This window comes from Macrobrachium nipponense, chromosome 30, assembly GCF_015104395.2.
Source record: "Macrobrachium nipponense isolate FS-2020 chromosome 30, ASM1510439v2, whole genome shotgun sequence".
In the NCBI taxonomy this organism is placed as follows: Eukaryota; Metazoa; Arthropoda; class Malacostraca; order Decapoda; family Palaemonidae; genus Macrobrachium; species Macrobrachium nipponense.
This window is the reverse complement of record NC_087218.1, coordinates 59,119,914-59,144,004: the sequence shown is the minus strand read 5'-3', so window position 1 is coordinate 59,144,004 and position 24,091 is coordinate 59,119,914. Positions and strand designations below refer to the sequence as shown.

Sequence of the window (24,091 nt, the reverse complement as noted above, 5' to 3'; positions counted from 1 at the left end):
GATACTGTTGTTCAACAAATCTGGCCACTCAGCAGGAAAAGAGGATCAGGGGTCAATTGTGAATGTAAAAGATTTCTGTTAAAATACTGCTTGAGAAAAATTGACAAATGAGACCGTTAGACGATGGTCCAGAAACCTACCGCCACAAACCACTCTCTAAGAGAGATAAATCTCTGGCAGAAGAAGGCATTTGCCTTGAAGAACTGTATTCTAATAAAGGAAGGACAAATGACTTAGACAGGTTTTACTCAGTCTTCAAAAGTCCTTAGTTGGATGTAGGCCTTCCCCAGGTTCGTCCACTGATTTCTATCCTCTGCTGCTCTGTGCCACTGTCGTTGATGTTGGTTCAAGTCATCTCACCAGTTGGTTTTTTGTCTACCTCGGTTTCTTGTGCATCCTTGGGGCTTCCAGAAGGTTGTTCGTGACCTCCATCTGTTGTCTGTCATCCTAGCAATGCGCCCTGCCCAGTTCCACTTGAGGTTACTGACGGTTCCAAGGTTATCCTTTAGTTTTTAGACATATCCATTTAGCTGTTCTTTTCACTGTTAAAAATATATGAGGCCTTATATACAATACCTAACTTCCATGTGGTGATGCCAATTTGGTTTACCACAGGTGAGGCTGAGTAATTCTTATATGGTAAATTCTACTTGCGGCGCAGCAAGACTCAACAAAAATGGTTTAATTTTTAAGTGAACAATTTCACTTTGGTTCATTTGTCATAGTAAGCTCATCTACCTGTATCATGAAACCATGGCTGGTAATTTTTCCTGAATTTTGGTGACCTTTCTAGTGACATACCTTACTAAAGTGGCCAGCAACATTTCGTTACATTCTTGGGATCTGGATCTGATAGAGCATCTGGAATATTAAATGGCCATCAAGCTTCAGTAATGTGATTCCAATTGGGTCTAGATTTCAGCCAGACAATTTTTCCATTTGTGGCATTAGGAGTACTAGCAAACATATGTATTCAGAAATTACATATGATAAATTCGTAAAGTAACTAAGTCTATGGGCATAACCAGGCTCGTTACACGGGCAGAACCAGCTCCATTTCAGGGTATCCCTTCTCACCCCCACCCCTTTTGGATGGGGGTGTGGTTGGGGGAGGTACAATAGAACCCCATTATAAACCATCTGAGGGGTCCCCACTATAACTCTGCCAAGTTTCATGCCTATCGGACCAGCGGTTTGGCTGTGATTGAATGACAGACTGATGGACAGACATAACGCCCATTATAGTAAGATTCTGATGGACAGATATGTCCATCTCAATGGCACAGTGGTCAGAAGTGATTATATACTTGCAGACTGGACTTGAAGATAGCTGGAACAAATGTGAATATGAAGTCTAATCTATCACCAGAAATTTGCTTGGGGTCCTCAATTGGCTAGACAAAATTGGAGGATACATACACAGTCCCACCATGTTGATTTGTGGAATTTGAATTAAGCCACTAACTAGCTGTTGTTTGCACTGTAGTCTCCTCAAATAATGAACGAAGCTTTTGAATCCTATGATGAGCCATACTAACTCTCTCCAAGAGACAGTCATATTTGGAATCATCATTATTTGGATTGTGGTAAACAGCAAGTACATAAACATTGTAGAACTTACTGAAAATCTTGAAGTATTAGACTTGTGATATAAATGTAATTTTTGATAGTGTAGTTGCTTGTTTCATCCTCAGGGATTTACCCTTCTGTCTTAGAGCTCCATGGTGACCAGACTAATATCAAAGAATTCTCGTATGAATGGACTCAAAGATAAGAGGGCATTTTCCCTTTCTTCAGCAAAGCTGAACCCATTTTTCAATGTCAAAACTTGGAAGAAGCAGAAGTGACTATTGCTCATGTGCATCCACCTTATTGTATACAAATGTTGATTTGTGGAATTTGAATTAAGCCACCAGCGGTTGTTTACAAATGGACCGGTCCAAGACCAGGGAGCCATTATTCTTCTGGTCAACAATACTAGTCCGTATGGAAGATATGGTTAGTTGTTCATACACGAACAAACCCTCAGTCTTAACAATAGGATAATTTCTAGCGCCTAGCTGGATCCGGTTAAAAAGCAGATGAAAGCAAGGAATCTTGTGATATCTGGCAACTCATGCGTAGATCGGGTGAAGAGTGGTCAAATGCCGATCACCTACACCAGTCTTTTCTTAACCACCTGGACGAGAGTTGGAGTTTTCCTCTCTTGGCCTTTCCCGGTTCTTTGCCCGTTTTGTTCCTTTAGTGTGTGTGTGTGTGTTTTTACCTGGTATTATGGCTTCTTCTGCTCCTTTTTGACGTCAGCGTATGTGGCCCGGAGTTCCTGGGTTCCCGTGTTCTCGTTTTTTGGCTTTGTCAGAGACAGACCCTCACATCACATGCAGTAGGTGTCGTTCGAATTTTTGTACAATTACGAATCCTTGTACGGAATGCCGGGCATGGCCTAAGGAGCAGTGGAGGAAGTTTTATGGTAAGAGGGAACATCGGAGAGTCTCCACTCTTCCACTTGGGAGGGCTTTGCTCCTATTCCCGATGTTTCATCTTCCGCAGTAGTCAACCCCCATAGTAGCGTTGTCCCTGTATCTCCTTCCTTTTCTTCCATTGATTCGTCGATGGAAGTATTGGGAGGTCACCAGGGTATTTTTTGTAATGTATCCCCCTCTTCCTCGGGAGCTTTTTCGGTTCCCGAGAAGGGTGAGGTTTTTTCGTCATTCTCTTCTCTTCCAGAGTCAGAGGTGTCCAAAATGGCGGCGATTTGGAAGACGCTTGGGCTAGGGGGTACCCCGTCCTTGGGGGGGGGGGGTTACTAGCGCATTTTGTGGAGGCTCGCACCCCCCTTCCCGGTCTAGCCAGGCCATCCCCCCTCCTCCCGGCCTCGTTGATTATATCTGTAATGAGAGCCCAGTTGAGATTTCTATGGCAGCACATTAATTTAAATTTTCTTATACTACTTATACTTTTTGGAAGACAAGCACCTTGCTGTTACAACAATCATGGCATACAAGGCAGCATTAGTGGAACTCTTGCTTTGTGGACTCAGGATTGACTCTAGTAAAGAAGTTATGGAATCGGGATTGACTCTAGTAAGAAGGGTTATTGGACTCAGGATTGATCTAAGTGAAGAAAGTTTAATGTACTTCAGGTTGGAACTCTAGTAAAGAATTATGGAATTGGGATTGACTCTAATCCAAGAAGTTATGGATTGGGAATTGACTCTATAAAGAAAGGTTAATGGAATTTGGATTGGGGGGAACTCTAGTAAAGAAGTTATGGAATTGGGATTGACTCTAGTACCGAAAGGTTAATGGAATTGGATTGGACTCCCTAGTAAAAAGTTTATTGAATTGGGATTGACTCTAGTAAAGAAGTTATGGAAACTTCAGGGATTGACTCTAGTAAAGGATTAGTGGACTTAGGGATTGGACTCTATTAAAGAAGTTATTGAATTGGGAAGTTGGGACTCTAGTTAACGCAGTTATGGAATTGGGAATTGACTCTAGTACAAGTTTATGGAAATTGTAATTGACTTCTAGTTAAGAAAGTTTATGGAATTGGGATTTGACTCTAGTAAAGAAGTTTATGGAAAAAAAAAAAAATTGGGATTGACTCTAGGTTAAAGAAGTTATGGAATTGGGATTGACTCTAGTAAAGAAGTTATGGAATTGGGATTGACTCTAGTAAAGAAGTTATGGACTCAGGATTGACTCTAGTAAAGAAGTTATGGACTCGGGGATTGACTCTAGTAAAGAAGTTATAGAATCGGGATTGACTAGTAAAGAAGTTATGGACTCAGGATTGACTCTAGTAAAGAAGTTATGGAACCGGGATTGACTCTAGTAAAGAAGTTATGGAATTGGGATTGACTCTAGTAAAGAAGTTAAGGAATCGGGATTGACTCTAGTAAAGAAGTAGTCACTCCTCTTCTGCGATCTTTTGCACTACTAAGACCCACTCCCAAAAGATTTCCAATTACATGCAGTCCCCGGGTATAGGTGGGGGTTCCTTTCTGGTGGTTTCATGATGATTAGCGAAAATCGCCGATGACTGAAAGTCAGTGATCTTCAGAGCTTATTGGCGCCAATAACCGGGATTTTGGTGCTAATAACTTGTTATGGTGCCTCTATTAGGTATGTATTGGTTCCAATACTCTGTTATCGGCTCTGATAACTGGAAATCAGCACATTTCGGGACAGCCTGTACTTTGTCCGTGAACAGGGTGCTCAGACTTCTGTCAACCCCTCAATTCAGCAGACCCAATACAACCGTAACTCACATACTACAAAAGGGGATCTTGATTGCATTAGCATCAGGAGGTCATATTAGTGAACTGGGCTCTCTTAGATGGGGACGATACATCACGCAAACAGCTGACCATCAATAATATTGCCCCCTGGCCCATCATTCCTGGCCAAGAATGAGGATCCTTTAAGAAGGAAATCTATTCTGATAAGGAAACTTAATTCAACAGACACAACATAATGCCCAATTCAAGCACTTAAGAATTACCTAGAAGTCATAGCAAACATCCCAAAAGGTTCGGTTTTCCTCCACCCTAGAACAAATAAACAACTCTCACTACAAGGGTTGAGAATAATTTTAGTGTCCTTTATTAAAAAGGCAAACCCACACTCCTTTCCTAGGTCACATGATATTAGGAAATTTAGTACATTGAGTACATTGTTTGCCTTCTTCAGAAAAGTCTCTTTCGAAGAGGTCTCAGAATGTACGGGTTGGTCATCAGAGACAGTACTGTATTCTTTAAACATTACTGCCATGAGTTTGAACAAATTGGACTGTAGTGTGTTTCAGTATAGGTGGTTGGTTAGTCCTGACCCCATAGGTGCCACAGCAGAAAATCAGGGGTCTTCCTAATGGATGGGTATGCTGACTATCGCTGGGAAAGGTGTGACAAGCACTGCAACCATACCCAGCATGCTTAGGTTAGTCACAGTAGAACTTCACCCTAAATACATTAGTTCGCATTTAGTTTTTTTTTTCTTACCACAACCCTAGGTGTTTTTAGAGAAAGGAATGGGCTTGAAACTTGTCGCTTGACCTTGGACCAGAAATTTTTTTTTCTTTGGGTTAGGATTAAAATGTGAGAGCTTAAGCCTTTCGTCACCTGTCAGTTTCTTTGTAAAGCTCCTTGACGATGAAAGCAGTGACTACACTATCAAAAAACAGGTTTTGACATAGGAAAAACCTATTTTTGGTAGTTGATGTTGAGATTCAAAACCCTCCCACTTCCCTGACGAAAAGGCATGGGATTTAAGCAAGGGATCATCCTGCATTGACCAACAGAGAGTAATGGCTCCCTTGGTCTTGGACTGGTCCATTTATAAACAATGCGGTGGATGCACATGCACAATAGTCCCTTCTTCTTGCAGGTTTTGATGTTGGAAAACTGGGTTCAGCTTTGCTGAAGATCAGGGAAAATTCCTCTTACCTTTGAGACTATTCATACTCAATCACTTGTTATAATATTCATCATTACAACACAATACCCAGCTACTAGACCAGCTAAAGGAGAATTCTTTGATATTAGTCTCGTCACCACGGAGCTCTGGTAGACCATAGAAGAGTGAATCCTTGAGGACTCAACAGCGACTACCTAAAATAGGATTTTTTCCACATCAAAATCTGTTTTTATAAATAGTTACTTTTCACCACAAACCAATAATGCCTCAGTTAATCAGACTTTCAACATGTCTGTTGGTATTTTGTTAAAGTTTAGTTTAGACTAAAGATTATTAGGATTTACTGTTAGCTGCAACATATCTTGGATGTTCTAGTGGACACTATACTGTAGGGGGTTTATCACTTGTCAGAAGACTGGACCCCAGCAGCACCTGATAAATTGAGGGCTTATTTTTCTAAAAAAGTACCTGGTTCCCAACTCCCTCCTCTTCCGTCAGACCTGTTAGGACTACATAAGAAGCAGGACAGTTAGCCACGGGGATATGAGGTAACCTCATTCCTCAACCTACAGAGAGCTGCTGATCATCATCGTTTTTCCTCTACTGTGGAATAAAGTATGATATTTGCACAGTTACACAATTAGACTTTATTAAAAGTATGTAATGGGTTTGCATTGAAAGTGAAAAGTACATTTATTTTCAGATCAGCAGTACTGTCAAGTATCGCTTTATAATAAAAGTTTTCCACTCTCTAGATGAGAATCATGATCTAATTCTTTGGCGTTTTCTGATGGACTAAAAACTGTCTGCATCCATGGTATAGGAGTCTTGAGCACTTTTCTGTGTCGTGTATATATTAAGATGCTGCACATATTTTCCTATTTTTCAAGTTTCATGTGTTTGACATGTGTTTTAAAGCCAGTCTTTATGTTTTCAACCTTTATTTCATTGGTATCAAACTCAGTACGTATATTACATTGTGTATTTTTTGTCAGCATATTTATAGAAGATTGACAATTATTGCTTGTTGCATAACTATTTAAAATAGGTGTTTTAATGATTTTTGAAGAGGAAATATTTTACTATTTGCATTTCATTATTTATTTTAGGTTTCTGATGGACTCAAACCAAGTACTTTAAAGTCAGAAGACTGCCCCATATGTTATAAGAAAAGGAAACAAGATACTGTATTATCTGTTTCTGGGTAAGTGGTTATTCATGAAATGTATGTTTATAAACTTAAATTTTAATTGTATTTTTTATTGATTTTAAAACCATTTGTGGTCTGGAAACAAGAAGTTTTATATTACAATATAGGCGGAAAATAGCTTTACTGGTAAATTTTGCATCCACACAACCATTCAATTAGTGGAACTTATCACATTAAATGACTAGAAGAACCAGTAAGTTAGTGAAACCTATCTCATCAAAATGAGTAGCCTTCATGATTCAGTCCCTTCTCAGAGAATACAGGGCAACCCTAATAGTTTAAACATATCATGTGTGAATGTCCAAATTTTAAATGACACCAAGTACATACAGTACAGTACTGAAAAGTTTCAATAATAAATCAGTTTAAGTAATTTTGTCAGAGTGTATCATGATTTATCTATCAGTGTTTAGAGTTTTAAAGAAATGCAGGTTATTTGATAAAATTTAAATTTTAGTAAAACAAGTCATATTTGTCAGCACTATAAGATTTAGGTATTTTAAAACCTTCTCTTATACTTTTTATCACATTACAGTTAACCCCATATTTGCGTTCTGAGATTCGCAGACTCACCTACTCGCCAATGATAAATATTCACTGATTATTGTATTTTTATGTTATTTTCATGACTAAATACATTTTCATGATACAAAAATGATTTATTAATGTTCAAATATTAATATTGATTAATATGTACTGTATTAGTAAGTGTAAGTTTAATAAGAATAAATGATATCACATAAGAATATGGAGGAGTTATGGGAGGTCCTTTTGACAACGTCCTTTAGGATTGAGAGAGAGAGAGAGAGAGAGAGAGAGATAGAGAGAGAGAGAGAGAGAGAGAGAGAGAGAGAGAGAGAGAGAGAGAGAGAGAGAGAGAGAGAGAGAGACGGGGGGGCGTGTAATTGGTGGATGGATGGTTAACGATTGAATTGGCTGTTGGTGAGTTCTGGGTTGTCTGCTGGTGCAGCTGGAGTTAGTTGTTAAGATCTGCTTCTAGTAGCATAAGTTGTAAAGTCTAATTTTTTTACTAGTCTAGTGTTAAAGTACACAAAATTTGAAAAATTTTGATATAAGAATTTTTTCTGAGAAACAAATAATAAACTAGCTATGGTATTACCAATTTTGAAAACTTTGAACGCATTTTTCTCCATTTTTTAAAATGTGGCGAATATAAGTTCTCGCAGTGCTAGCCTCATATTATGGTTATAAAAAAGAAAAATGGAATACATGTAACTTCGTGTAACCCCAAATTCTTCACTCGGTCCTAACTCTAACTCAGCAGTAGAGTTATTGTTGTAACATGATTGGTTGAATACGTATTTATTTAGCTGTCCCTACCAAAGCCCTATCCCAGCCCTATCCCACATTCCCTTGCTTAGAAGTAGGTCTTTGCACCAAAAGGTCCCCTATAAGAGTGCACATGCAAAATAGCATTCAGAATACTAGTAGTAGTAGCAGCTGGGGTTTGCCTTTCAAAAGGCTACCCTTCTTGTTTATGCCTCCTTTATTTGCCATTGTTTTTTTGCCTTTAATGTCATATAGAATAAGAAATATCACACTAACGTGTTACAACCTTCTCCCTGTGGTCTACCCCTCCAGAACCCCACTTTCACTAGAGGTTCTCTAACTAGTAGGATGATAACACAGCACATGCTTGAATCACCATATCCCGAGGTCTACCCCGCCCAGAACCCTGCATTCACAATGGGTCCCCTACCTTGTTGGATAAAGTTCTAAGGTAAATTGCAGATTTATTACAGTCGCCCTCCCCCCCCCAAAGTAACGGTAAATTCTTAATAAGCAACCAAAATACTAAAGGAAAGTTAATTTCCAAAAAAATACCTGAAGCGGAGTTAATCCTTAGTTCTACCAGAAGTTGCTGTATGAATATACATTAAAGGTATTAAAACCATGGTAGGCTGTTGGTAAACACAGGCAGGCTACCTGCATATTGAAATTTGTCATTTACTTAGGAGAGAAAATGAAGGGTTGGAATTTTTTTTTAAGTGTATTTATGTAGCATATTTTGTTGTATATATATATGGAAAAAAAGGGAGATGATTGCCTTTGCATTAAGTTTAAAGTGTGATGGTTGTTGTTTATAAGTATACTGAGTGTTTACAGTTATGTAGTATTGAAAAGGTTAGGCGAGGAAGAGGACAGAGTTGCCCATGAACACCCTTAGATTTTTTTTTTTTACTCGCCATTATTCCGATTTTGCCATTATCCGATGGACCCTTGGCTCCATTGATTCAGATAATTGAAGGATTACAGTATTTCATTATAATAATAAAATAATATACAACAATAGAACAGTACAGAAATTCATGGTATTTTTAACATTAACAGAAATACGTACTGTACTTCAGTTATCTGCAACTTAGAATTATTTGCATGCAACTGCAACCCACCACAGAATATATGCAGATACAATCAACAAAAAGCTTACTGTTTGGTTTGCAATGCTGCACAGATAGAAGAATGTGTATTATTTATATAGCAAAGTGATAAATGGGGGATAGACCGAGGTAATTGCTTTTGCAGGGGAAGGGCCTGGAGAGCAGAATGGGGAGGTCTGGGAGTTTTTGCAAGTATTATTAACTCAAAATGTCATATTATACAACTTAATTTTGTGTATCTCCTGTGAGCGGCTGATAAAGATGTACCATGACTGTGTCATAGAAGTTTTGTTTTCTTATTGGTTGAATGTGTATGTATTTGTGTAGATTGAGCTATTCCACTACCAAAGAGTCCTCTCCCTCTCACTCTCCTTTATCTCTTCTTCTGATCAACAAGACAACAACTCCAATGGTGACAATGAATTTTTTAGTCCTTAATTTTGTGAACAAAATAAGAAAAAAGTATAGGTTAAACATAAGAATAAAGTGCATTTCCCAGTGTCAATGTGCTTCACCCTTAAAGACATCCCACTTTTGACTAGCTAAATAAAAAACAAAATGCACATAAGAATGTTAGTGGTACTAATGAACCGACTGCTTTGTTTTGGTCAATGAGCTGCACACATTAGACTGTCTTAGTGCAGTGGAGAACTGTGAATTCCCCTGGTACAGCATATTGATTGCTGTACTTTTTTCACTAAATTTATTTTGAAAATACTTTTACATGTTTTCAAGTTCATTGATTTAAGTATTTTAAATAAGCTTTTCTAAAGTTGACATGCCAGTGAAATGAAAAACTTGAACAGTTTACAAAGTAACTTGTGCCGAGTTTGTCAATGATGCATCAGAACGTTTCATAAACATCAGTGTCTCATTCTGCATGTGTGTGCATGTGCACATGTGCGATATGTACTACAGTGAGGTAACCTACAGTATGTACTCACTTGCGGCGCATTTGCTCACCTTTCTCTTTCTCTCCTGGTTTATTCTTTATTGGTACTTACGTATATGGTATGGCATTCACATGTTAACAAATCCTTACATTGTCTAAACACATAATCTACTTCAGCTTAGGCAGTCAAATATCATTGGTTGAAACCTTAGTTGAACAGGTAATGCAGTATGCTTAGTGATAAACATGATTATATAAATCCCATTTTAGTAAGGGTCATTGACTTGTGATAAAGTAAACATGCATAATTCAAGAGAGAGAGGTAGTAAGTAGACAGACATTAAGATGATAGCTTACAGAAGTGCAATTTATGTGTAATTGAAAAATGAGCTTAACTTTACAGTGAAAATTTAATTACATAGTACTTGATAAAATTATTATCCCGTAATGGGTTGTGATTACTAGTTATATTAATCAGTGGAAATATATTGTGCATTACATACATTTACCAAAGGTTTCAACCAATTATATATGATATCCTAAATTCTAGCAACTTATGTTTCTTGGAAAGTGTAAAAAATTTCTAAAATTTTGGATGCATTCCAAAGTACATACTAATATCAAGTCTTAGCCAAGTAAGCTGTGTCAGCATTACACACACACACACACACACACACACACACACACACACACACACACACACACACACACACACACACACACACACACTGATAGACTTTCAATGTTAATTTTTTTTATAAATTTCATATAGACTGTACTACATAGTTTTGTTTTTGTTTTGTGTGCAATACTGTACAGTCATGTGTATTATAAGGCAGCCTCGGTTATCGGTGATCTGATTCTATTGTGCTTTTTGGTTATTGGCACCGATATATACCTAACAGAGGTTCCATCAACCGAGAATGGAAAGAGTGTGTGAATCCAAGTCCCAATGGATACCTAGCCACTGGAACTTGGACTCTGGGGTCAACCGGGACTTGGCCCTGTTGATCTTGAACCCTATATATTCCAGGAAAGACTTGACCTTGTCTGTGGCTTTCATACACTTGTCTTTGTCCATCTCCCAGATTAGCCAGTCGTCTAGGTACGCCACCACCAATATACCCTGAGACCTTAGCTCCTGCACCACTGCCTCCGCCAGTTTCGTGAAAACCCTTGGGGCTATATTCAGCCCGAAGGGCATCACCTTGAAGGAGTAGGCTTCTTTCCCTAGTTTGAAGCCCAGGAATGGTCGGAAGTGCCGAGCTATCGGGACATGATAATAGGCGTCTGTAAGATCTATAGAGGTGGTGACGGCCCCACGGGGAAGTAAGGTCCGTACCTGAGAGATGGTCAGCATTTTGAACTTGTCGCAACGAATGTACAAGTTTAAACGGGACAAGTCTAAGATCACCCTCCTTTTGTCGGTCCCTTTCTTTGGGACACTGAATAGACGACCCTGAAATTTCAAGTTCTTTGTCCTGGAGACTGCTCCCTTCTGGAGAAGGTCCCTGGAGTAATCCATCAACTCTTGCGTTGGTTCTTGATAGAAGGTGATGGGTGGAGGAGGACCCTTGATCCAACTCCAGCCTAGGCCCCTGGATACTATGCTTTTCGCCCAACTGCTGAACCCCCAACGATGTCGAAAGAGGTACAGCCTGCCTCCTACCTGAGAAACTTCATTGAGATGGTGAGGGTCGGGATCCTCTTCCTGACCTTGCACCTCTAGCTCGCCCTTGGGCTCTGGCTCCTCCACGCTGATGAAAGGATCCTCTAGCCTTGCCACCCCTAGCAACCCTGGTAAAGGGGTGAAATGCCCCACTGTCATAGACCGGGTTAAAAGCAGGCGAGACTGAATACTGTGGGGGAACCTGTTGGTTAGTCGACGGCGAGAGGAAGACAAATTGATGCTGTTGCTGAGGCTGAGCCTTAGAAGTCGAAGGCTGGGGTACTTGCTGAATTGGTACAGCTTGTAGCACAGGATGCTGTTGCGGAACTTGGAAAGGTTGGAACCTCCTTTGCTTCTTCCTAGCCCTAAAACTGGAGGAAGGAGACTCTAATTTCCTTTTGAAAGGAATGCCCCAACGCAACCTGATGCTTTGATTAAGACGTGATGCCTCGTTCTGAACTTCGTTTACTGCCGAAGCTGGGAAGAGATCTGCACCCCAGATTGAGGAAGCCAGAAGCTTGTTGGGTTCGTGCCTGATCGTAGCCTCAGATAGAACATGCTTCCTGCAATTTCTCCTAGCAACCGCAAAGTCGTACAAGTCACATTGCATGCCCAAAAGTAACGACTTCGCAATGACCTTAAACAGCGGCTCCTGAGCGTACTCCAGAGCCGCGTCTCTGTCATCACTAGGGAGTTAAGAGACCTTGCGAGACGTGTCCTAGCATCAAATTCGGCTTGGATCAGTGCGTCTGACAGCCTAGAGAGGTGCTCACTAAACAAGGTGATTGCACAGTCTGGCTTCAGCTTGCCTACCGAGAATGTAGCGGGCAAATCCTCCCACAAATCCTCCCTACCTGGGAGTAGCAATGATGTGGGATCTGTCTCCCTAAGCTGGGGCATGGGCTCTTCCCGAGTCACTGCCTGAAGGGTAAGTTCTGCTACCTTTGATGTAAAAGGTAAGGGGTGCCCGTCATCAGTCATAAACATCGTGAAAGGGCTTTTAAATGCTGTTACCCTAGTATTTGAGCAGTTCCAGTCTTCTAGGCTCCGTACCCATGCTTGCTGAGCCTGATCTCTAGAAAGGATAACAGTCTCCTTGGGGACTTTATCCTCTCTAATCAGAGCTGCCTCCGTAAGCCTAACATAACCTATAAATGGTGGCTGTAACCCTTCGGGGAAGAACTCGAAATCCTTGAGTCTACGTGTGCCACAACCTTCTATAGTCAACATCCCGTTGACAAACGGAGCGAAGTTCGCCACCCTCCAAGGATTACCAGGGTGGAACGGAGGGAGCGTGGACCCGTCAGGCATGCTCTGACCTTGCACCAAGTTACTAGGAGGTGCCGGAACTGCCGACTCCTGTCTGAGACCTGCAATCAGGGAGTCCTGTGCACCTAATCTCTTTAACACTTCTTCAAACCTTGCTGCAACTGAACTGACTAAGCTACCAAGGCTACTGACCTGTTTTAAAATATTCGTGTTGAACAGGTCTTGGCCAACTAAAGGGGAATCCTCTTGCCCCCCCTGCGGTACCTTATGAGGTATCCGATCCCTAGATGTTGATGGAATGGGACTTGTGGGGCAATGGTAAGAATTCCCTCCTTGAGACCTTGGATTTGAAGACTTAGAAAGAGACTTCAGCCTAGGTTTAATATGTGTATGAACCTCTGGCACCTGCCCAGGCCTTGGCTTTGTCTCTGATTTGCCTTTAAGCAAGGTTTTACCTGAAGGTTTTCTCTTTAATTTAGGAATCACAGAGAAGGAATGCGACCTGGAAGGGGGCAATCCTCCTGTGAAACCCATAAAGGAATTGGAAGTAGAGGGAGAGGAAGAATCAGATTCACTCGAGGAAAGACCCCGGTGACCAACTAAGCTAGCCTCATTAACACTGTTACCTGTACCCATATCTAGTGTAACGTGCAAATCCTCAACCACTTCAAGTGAGACTCCTTCCAACCCAAGGTCCGGCAACTCTGCCTCTTGCTGTTCCATAACTGAATCTTGGATTGATTTGATAATTGGTGTTGCCACTTTTGGGTCAACGTATCCGGCAGATTTCCCGGCTGGGAAGATCAAAGCTGCCATATCTTGAGACAGAATATACGGCTTAGCCTTCCCTACGTTCCGTCCAAAACCTCCAACCCAGATCTTGAGGGTGGAGAGTGCAGCATCCTTAACAGACTGCTCCGCCTGTAATGCAAGGAATGTGTCAATTTCGAGTAAATTCCTTGAACATTATGCTTATAAATGTTGATTAATTAATGTAATTTAATTTAAAGAAGTTTTTATTGTTCATTTATTTTATTTTATTTTTTTTTTAAATTATTGTTTTTTTTATACTAATACAAGTAGTGTAATATAATTTCATCACAATACGCATTGAACAAGCAGTGCGGTAACTTACGGAAGAGGTAACCTGTTGTACCAAGTCGTAGCAGGCAAAGCAGTTTTCGTGATGCCAGACTACGGAATCTGTAAGCAACACTGCGCACGGGGCATGGCCCCGGCAAACGTCATGGCCGCACGGATCTTGCAGAGTAGCATTACAGCCGGCAACCAGACACTGAGTGGCCTGTAAGTGCAATAATATATAAGAACAATTGCACAAACGTATTAGAATAATTATGATAATAAAGTAATATGCCGGAGCATTCTGGACTGAAAAAAAAAAAAATTATATATATATATTCATATATATATTTTATATATGACGGGGAGGGGGGGGGGGGGGGGGGGGGTACACAAAGTAACCCGGGACGGCCACATGAACTCGCAAGTTCCGTGGCAAAACGAAAAGAAAATAAAAATAAAAAAATTAAAAATTAAAACTAAAATAACAAATATAATATCTCCGCCCACGGAAGAGTAACTTCTGTAAACATATCCCTCAACGACTACCGGAGAAGCCGGAATCTAAACCCTCCTTATGCGGGGAGGGAATGTTTTAGGCGGATGGATGTAAGCTCCTAGAGCTGAAAGAAGCAGAGCGCAACAAATCCATGGAAACCGAGGCTGAATACGCAGAGCAACCATCAACTCCGGAGGCGGTCGGCTGAAAAGCGACACCCACCAACCTAAGGTCCTGGAGGACCCTCTACACACCCCCCTCCGCTGATGGGAACGGTCGTCAGCGACAACCTGAGCGAGAGGAGCACCCAACTACTGGGGGCCCCACGTGAGGGGGAGGAAGGGAGGACTGATGGGGTGACGATTACGTGACCAGCGTATCCCCGCGAATAAAGGATCACGAGGAAAACGCAGGCATAGCCTATGTAGGCTAACCGACCAACATCCAACATATACATAGACAAAATAAAATCAATTACATAAACTTAAAGCTAAAAGAAAATCATGCTTTAACACGGAGGGTGGGGGGAAATGAAAATAAAATCTCGTAAAATATAAAACCGCTATGAAGGCCATTCGATAACGTTGGGCGCAAAAGGGGAAATTCTACTTGCCTACTGACAAAACGATAAGAAACGGCAGGCAGACGAAAAGAAAAACGGGAAAAATATCTGAATGAAATATACTAAACTTAAAAATAAAAGGGGATAACGGTGGATATACGGCGAAGCACGTAACAAAGAAACGTGCTCGAATGAAGACCCCCGTGAAAAACATGAAAATAATGAAAATAACAAAAACACAGACGAAAACAGGATCAACTAAAAACTGCCACCCAAGACATAGATAAAATATGTACTGAAATATCACATGTTACAAGCAGGAAGGAAGCCCACTCGAAACTGGTACAATACAAGGGTACGCCGTAATGGCGACTCGCCGCCGCCCGCTACGGTAAAGAGACGCCTAACAAAACCCTAAATAAAGGCAAAACGAAAGGCAAATTCACTCCCTAAATATTGAAAAAAGCTGAACCAGTACTTAACTTGGGTGAAGAGGCAGATTGACGATCCATAATGAGGAATAACACCAAACCAATGAAAAAGAACAGATAGCTTTATACGAGCATGCAAACACGAGATGGCTATCGAAAAGTATGACGTCACAGACGCCTTCAACGGGGTAGCTAGGTGGGACCTATGAGTCGGCTCCCCGTATTTAGGGTCTTTTGATGAGGAAAAGGCTAATTGGAGGGGTTGCTGTGGTAGTGTCTAACACTCGCCCCAGTTTTATACCGACACCTTTTACGTATATAGGTGAACGAGTCAGAGGCTTCTGACATGTCCAATTTAGCAGTTCTCTGGTATTATAGCAATATTTTACTAGAAATAGTGCTAAAGCACACATATTTCACTGGGCGACACGGCTTCCTCGCCCAGAAATAAATTTTTCCTACGTCAAAATCCCCTTTTTACGCCAAAATCTGGTTATTGTCGCCGATAAGCACCGGAAATTGCTGATTTTCAGTTATCGGCGATTTTCGCTAATCATCATCCCATCAGATCGGAATGCCTCCGATAACCGGGGACTGTGTATTTATAAGTATAAGAAGAATTAAAAAACTGCCATTTTACATACATTGGATTTTTTTAATATATTAATGTAGATAATGAAGGCAATACTATTTTATTATTTAAGCAGCTGGGCCGAGTGATGCCAAAGCTATACCAAACCTGAAGAACATCACACTAACCAAAGTTGCACATCACTGGACCAAGTAAAAACTATGTTGGCCAGTAAAATTAGGTAGTTCTCTACATAACAACCTGTTTCAAGAGCTGTATTTTAAGTTAAACATAGTTAGCTTAGGCATCTGGCATTATAGTTAGCCTGCAGCTTAAATTACTTGGCCATGATAAAGCTTTCTATCAAGATATTTGCTATTTTTATATAAACTTGATAATAAAGGAAAATCATTACTCCTTCTTAGAAAGTGACAATGAAATAAAGTTTATGTATCATATATCATGCAGATATGGAAGTTTGTGTCTTTGAGAGTTTGTTTGTAGAAGAAACCTGTGTCATGGGTATCATACACTATTTTCATGTAAAGTAATAATTTGAAAGCTGTACATGTATTCGCTGAGCATACCTATGAAATAATAGAAGCTTTGGTGTTGAGAGATGTGTCAGAAGAAATCTGTGAAAGGGTGATGGTGGAAGCATTAGTTTGCATGATGACCTGTCCCTTTTTTTTATTGAACAATACTCAGAGCCACTGGAAGAAAGAAGAATTTGTGCTTAATCAGTACGTGTGCCAAAGTTGAAAGCACTGGCTGCGTTTTGCCAGGAAAAATGACTGTCGAGTTCCAAAGGCAACTGAGAAAGCTCTGCAGATGTGCAAAATGTACATTTCCACTGAGAAGAGTTGGACGTTGTAATGATATGCATGGTGAGCAGAGCCGAAATGTTGGCTTGACTTTAGTACAAGAACTGGATGCAATTGATCAACTTAAGGCAGAAATTGCAAAACACACAATAGAGATAAATATCCTTCTTCAGCATTTTCCTGAAAATCCAGATGTTGGACACTGAAAAGATTTCATTAATAAAGAAATTCATCACACATTTGCTTAGTATACAGAGTTGAATGCTACAGCTGACTGCTGAATTAAATCTCCTTTGGCACTACATGATCTTGTATAAGGAAGTCAATTATGACGAGTATAGTTGCTAACTGGATAGCTTGAGGTGTGCTTTGGTGGCTGTGACAAATGGAAGCTGCAAGAGTGTTTAACTAACTTTGTTGCAACATTAAGAATCTCCAACTATGTACCACAGACTCAACTGCCACTTTATCAGAGATTTGCATTGAGGCAAGAAAGACTGAGTATAGTTAAATAATACTATAAATTGGGATAGATTTCAATGTAGATTTCAATACAGCTGTTGAAAAATTTGGACAAATTAAAACCAGGTAGTTTCAAATAAACCTACCACATACTAAAGGCAATCAGAATTTTTTGTTTATAATCACAATTTCTATTCATGCAATGCATTTTACTTTTATTAATATTAGAATACTTCTGTTTTTAGGGTTTTTTTTTAACATTGAACTGGTGGAAGGGTCTTGGAGAAGGCTAATGTCCATGGGTTTAGGGGGTGCACCACTCTCTTTCTCCAGGTGGCAACCCACACTACGCTGCTGGGCTACACCTCTGCAAGTGTTTACATTAGCAACGTGTGGCAGTACACTTTGTCATCTGTTACAAAGTAAACTTGTTCAACAGGACAACTGTCTCAACCTTCTACGTTACAACAGTTCTAGAACATTAAGGAAAGTTGCTTTGAGGCATTCTTCATGGTTTTAGGTTTTTGGATCAAATATGGTTGCATGATAAAAATTGTTAGAGCTCATAGTAAACTTTGATTTGCTATATGAAATTTATGCCATTTACCAAACATGGGCGTTTTTGGCCATTCAGCACTTGAAACAGTGAACAGAGGGAGTTGGGTTGGTTGGAAAGCAATATAAAGAGAGCCAGAAAATAAAGTACAAGAATCTGAAGGTGGAGCCAGCAGAAAACCCGAGTTGCACAAAGAAGTAATAGTCGAGAGGTTGGACAGCAAGTCTGAAGAAAGGGAGGGGGAATGGATGTAAAATAATAGGCTAAAATTGAGGGACAAACACCCTTCAGTAATGCCTACAGTGCACCATGTGAGGTGCACTTGATGGGGCTACCTCCATACTGGGTCCTATTAAACTAATCTAATTCTGAATAATGCAAAGGGCAATGTACTTCTTCAAATTCCAATCCAAGTATATCTGGGTCTTCCAACTCGTCTAATGCCCACGTGACACTATTGTATGCTAGTGTCCCAAGGGTTGTGGAAAAGTCATGTCCAAACCATCTTTATTTCTCCTACATCATTATCTCAACTGCTTATGGAACGTACATAATTTCCCTTCACTTCTAAGTATCTTGCCAACTGACTCCATTGTCATATGATTCATATTCATTTAGCAAAATGGATCGTACTTAACTTGTATACAATCTTACTTCAGTATGCAATTTCAGCCTGATTTCCAAATTGTAGTCAGTCTGCCCATGTGTTTGATTTGCCATTTTTCTCTTTCGTGAAATTTCAACTCGAGAGAGCCTGTATTGTATATCTTTGCTCTTAATTTCCTGCAAGATTAAACCTCATTATTCCTTTCTTCATCTAGTGTCATTTCCTCCTTTTGTTACATAGGTAATCATACTTCTACACAGGTTTTATAATACTGGCTATTGACCTTTTCTTCAGATTATACACACACACACACGCAACACACCACACACACATATATATATATATATATATATATATATATATATATAAAAACATGCTGAACCACATTTTTGAATAAGCAAAATATACTTTTTAGAAATTATTGTACGTTGGACTTGCAACTGTTCTAAGTGTTTGGTGCAGGGGGGAATTTTATTATACGTAAAATACTGTCGTTTCACATGAAGGTTAAGAGTGTTGACAGCAGAATAGTTATTAAAATTCTATAATGTAATTAAAGAAAGAAAAGGATGTGCTTTGCATGATTCCAAGATATATATACTTGAGGTAAATAAGAAACCTGTTTGCTGATTTCTTAGTAGGTAGCCATCTGCAAGCATAATGGCATTTAAATGAATTACTTGGAAATTTTGCAAGAGTGGGCTATAACTGGTGGTTCCTTGCCAGTCATTTTTACATAGACATAAATCTTTTTATGTGGCATGCTCAGATAAACTTTAATTTATTTGACAGGCTGTGATTTATGTTTTGCAGCCTATAGATTATGATAATGATAAAGACAAGAGCATTGCCTTACAAGTCGAATTTTATTATTTATTTAATGTATCAAATAATTCTTTTCCAGATATGTGTTCTGCTACAGTTGCATACTTACATTTGTGAAAAGTGAAGGGAAATGTCCTGTCACGGGTTATCCAGCCACTTCAAGCAATCTTATTAGGATATACTTCGATGTGTAACAAGTTTTCAATATCCCACAAGTTTTCATTTGCAAAAGTTTCAGTGATGCTATCAACTATATTATGTATATATGTACATTTGCATTTTTTCATATAGATATATATATGTGTATATATATGTGTGTATATATATATACACACACATACAGGCAGTCCCTGGATTACGACAGGGGTTCCGTTCTTGAGACGCGTCGGAAGTTGAAAATCGTTGTAAGCTGGAATGACGTCGGAAAAATGTATTAAAATGATAAAAAAAGTTATAAAAACCTTACTTGTAATCCTTTGGGTACACTACATGTGGTTTCTTGATGTTTTATGTACAATCTGGATTGTTTTCTTCCAAAAGATGGTGGTTCTGGAATGTAAACGTACACAATTAGTACAAAAACTACACAAATTCCTGAATGCAATATGTAGAGTATAAATCCTTACTTTTAGTTTAAAGATGTCGTGCTATGTATCCCTGGACAATGTTTTTAGTGGCCACATAGCGTACATCATTCAGGGGTTCTGGGATTCTGGAATGTAAAAGCAATATTAATAGTATTGTAGTCCTCTATGCAATGAAGTATATTACAGTAGTACATATACCATACAGGTGTTTATAAGATATAACATGTATAAAACTTGTTAGGAATTCCTTACATAGTTACCAACTTTTAGTGAGTATCAAAGCTGTTAGCTAGGTTGTGGGAGATGGAGATGTGCATGTGTAGGGAGCCTGCAATGATAAGGATAATTACAGGGTATGTGTATGTACAGTAATAGAAGTTCTATATTATTCCAGGTATTTCAGAAAGCTATGTTTAATACTACAGTAAAAAAAAATGAATTCCATACCTAATTTCACTGTGATTTTTACAGAGGACAGGCTAGGATGAGGGAGTTTGAAAAGGTAATGGGCAGCCTGGAATGATTTAGAATATTAAAGGACATTATGTAACCACTCAAGTATAAAATGTACTATTACATAATTAACAATTTATAACATTAAAAACAGTTGAGAATTCCTTACCTTTAGTGAAATGAAAAGATGTAGGCTATGTAACATGAAGAAGTAGTTATGTACAGTAGAGGTCTGGTTTATGTACAAGGTGCTTGTCAGTCTGGAATGATAATGTACATATGATTAGTAAAGTTACATTTACTAAATATATACTAATATATGCAGTATGTACATATTAGATGTGTAATAAAATGTATAACAATTCATAAATAAAATGTTTCCTTACCAAATTCTAGTGGTTGACTTGCTTACTGGGATGGGCATATGGTGTAGATGAGAATGGTTGGGCTATGGAGTGGAATCTGCAGGTGCTTGGGGGTCTGGAATGATAAAAAAAATGATAGAGTATGCATGTAGGTATTATTAACTACTGCACACAATAGGTAGTATTTTTTACTGTTTGACATGTACAATTAAAAAATGAAGAATTCCTTTACCTGATGGAGTTGGAGAGGTTATAGTATCAACTGATTTGGGCTCTGAGGAGGCTACATCTAGATCTGGAAAGAATGATAGGGTACATAATAAGGTGGATGTACTTAGTGTACATACACTTTTTATAAAATTTCTATTAGCAATTTATAAAACATTTAAAAAAATTGTTAAGGATTCCTTACCTGATGAATAGGGTGAGACATCAAAACCATGGAAAGGCTCAGGGTCATCTGGGTCATCATCACTATCAAAGGGTTCTGGATTGATACATAAAGAAAAATATTAGGTTATGCAAAATCAAACACATTATGTAATAGTACATAGTATGTAATAATGTACAAGGAATTTACAACATGAAAAAGAGAAAAATTATATTCCTTACCTAATAGAAGTGGATGGGCTGCTACAGAGGGTTCAGGTAGAGGGGGATCCTGGATTGGGCATCACTTCTGCAATAAAATACAAATGATGAAAATTAATGAAGTTACAATACACTATGAAGTTACAATACAATACAGTTTTATTAAAAAATGAATACATTTTATATTATACGTACATTTTATATTACAGTATGTAAACAAAATAAATTTTAAAAGTTAAGAATTCTTTACCAGGACTAGGAGTGGCAAGTGGTGCTGGAGACTTCTTGAAGAAAGTGTCAAGCGTAGACCGCACACTTTTCTTCATCTGCTTCTCCTTCAGGGTTTCTTTATAAAAAGTTACCAAATACCAGGATCCCTCTCCGAATTCTGTCAAACCTGGCAACATTAGGGTTTCCTCCCTCAAAAGAAGCCAAAGCTCTCTCCAGATGAGTAAAACCGTTTGACAAGCCTTTGACAGTTAATGCCCTGGGTTTTGGGTCTGGTACCTCTAACTCCTCCTCAATCATCTGCTGCTCCAGTTTAATGAGGTCCTCTGATGACAACTCCTCTCCATGGGATGCCAGCAGCTCTGTGACATCCTCAGCTTCCAAGTCTAGTTTCAGCCTCTTGCTTAGCCCTACGATTTTCCTCGTCACAGTTTCGACATCTTCTGTAAAAGTGGTTGTCTTCACCTCGTCCCAAGCACTTACAATATTCCTGACTGCATCTCCGATGTTGTAGCCCTTCCAAAACTGCTTCAAAGTCAACTCCTTGTTACCTTCAATAGCCATCAAAGCGGAGCGTATTGTCCTTCTAAGGTAGTATGCCTTGAAGTTAGCAATTACTCCCAGGGCCATCGGCTGTATGAGTGATGTTGTATTTGGTGGAAGGTACACCACCTTCACATGAGGGTGCATGTTGCTCAAATTTGAAGGGTGAATAGGAGCATTGTCTAAAACTAGAAGAACCTTAAAAGGCAGACCTTTTGAGGACAAATAATGGTATGAAGTGGTCATTGAACCAATCTTCGAAGACCATCAAGGTAACCCAAGCCTTCTTGTTAGACTTCCAAATGACAGGGAGTTGACTCTTGGAAATGCCCTTGAAAGCCCTGGGATTCTCTGCCAAATACACTAGCAAGGGCTTAAGTTTCAAGTCGCTGCTAGCATTGGCCCCAAAAAGTAAAGTCAGTCACTCCTTACCAGCTTTATGGCCAGGTGCTGACTTCTCCTCCTTGGAAAGGTTTGTACGGTTGGGCATCCTCTTCCAAAATAGGCCAGTCTCATTTACATTAAATACTTGGTCATCAGTGTAACCACCATCCTTAATTATTTCAGCCAAACCACTATGAAAACTGTCTGCTGCTTCGCTATCAGCACTAGCAGCTTCACGTTGCACAAATTCGCACGAGCCTTAAAACGGTTAAACCAACTTCTACTTGCAGAAAATTCTCCACTGACACTGCCCTCCCCATGCTTCTTCACTACTGCCGCATGCAGCTCTCTAGCCTTCTCCTGGATCACACTTAGGCTCACTGGAACATGTCGCTGGTTCTGGTCTTCCTGCCAGATCATCAATAACTTTTCCATCTCAACCATGCTCTGGCTATGTTGCTTCATATTAATCACCATTGCCTTCATTGGTGCAGCATCTTTAACATGCTTCAGAAAACGTTCCTTGTCCTTTACTATGGTTACCACCGTTGTCCTGCTAGGCCCCAAAGCACGACCTATCTCGGATTTCGTCTCTCCCTTCTCAGAACGTTTAATGACATCGTACTTTACCTCCATGGTGATAACTTTCCTCTTCTTCAATGAACTATCAACAGAGGAAGTACTCTGCCGTTTTGGAGATGAGGCATCATTAAAAAGCATCGAAAAATGTTGTGACCTTTGAATTTGTTTTGTAATCTAACCAGAAACTTAGATTTTTTATTATTACTGTAAACAAGAAATGATTTTTTCATATAGTATGCATTTTTGAAAACTGTTGTAAACTTGGAATGTCGTAAGCTAGTATCCATTCGCTCGGAAACTAGTTCCGTGTGTGAGGCGTTGTTAAAAAGCATTGAAAAACGTCGTGACCTTTGAATTTATGTTGTAGTCTAACGAGAAACTTAGTTTTTTATTATTACTGTAAACAAGAAATTATTTTTTTTTATATAGTATGCATTTTTGAAAACCATTGTAAACTTGGAACGTTGTAAGCTGGTACCCATCCACTTGGAAACTAGTTCCGTGGATGATGCTACATAAAAATTGTCAAAAAAACATCATTACCTCAAAATTTGTATTGTAATCTAACCAGAAATTTATATTTTATTAATATACTGCACCAAACGAGAAAGGATTTTTATCATAGTGTGCGTTTTTTAAAAACATCATGAACTTGTAACGTCGTAAGAGTACACGTTGTAAAGTCTGAAAAAGCTGCTTAACTCGGCCTGGATTTTTAAATGAATATTTTAGAAAAATCGTCGTAAACTCAGATCATTGTAAGCCAAACCCATCGTAAGCCAAGGACTCCCTGTATATGATATATATATATATATATATATATATATATATATAGTTATATATATATATATATATATATATATATATATATATATATATATATACACATATATATATAGTGTATTATAAAATATATTTCTGGTTCACATCAGGATCGAACCCAGGGCTTTCAATTGAAAGGTATTGTTGCTGCCAACTACTGTGCAAAAGTCATAAAATAAGTTGGAACCTAAATATACTACCATACCTAAGGCTTTGCTTAGGCAGACTTACTTCTTTCCATACCAAGATGTTCTCCCCAA

At 39.2% G+C, this 24,091-nt stretch overlaps 1 protein-coding gene across 2 annotated transcripts in view; it reads left to right on the top strand.

Moving 5' to 3' along the window:
- LOC135202559 (peroxisome assembly protein 12-like) overlaps window positions 1-24,091 on the top strand; it is a 165,626-nt gene that overhangs the window by 97,178 nt on the left and 44,357 nt on the right. The window contains exons 7-8 of one of the 2 annotated variants that reach the window (XR_010311759.1): window positions 6,527-6,621; window positions 19,356-19,579. Coding sequence is in view for 1 of the 2 variants with exons in the window: in XM_064232039.1 (XP_064088109.1) it covers window positions 6,527-6,621; window positions 19,356-19,470 (210 nt within the window). In the remaining variant the exon portion in view is untranslated. Of the gene's footprint in view, window positions 1-6,526; window positions 6,622-19,355; window positions 20,702-24,091 lie in introns of those variants that run through there. The other variant, XM_064232039.1, reaches the window with a different exon arrangement.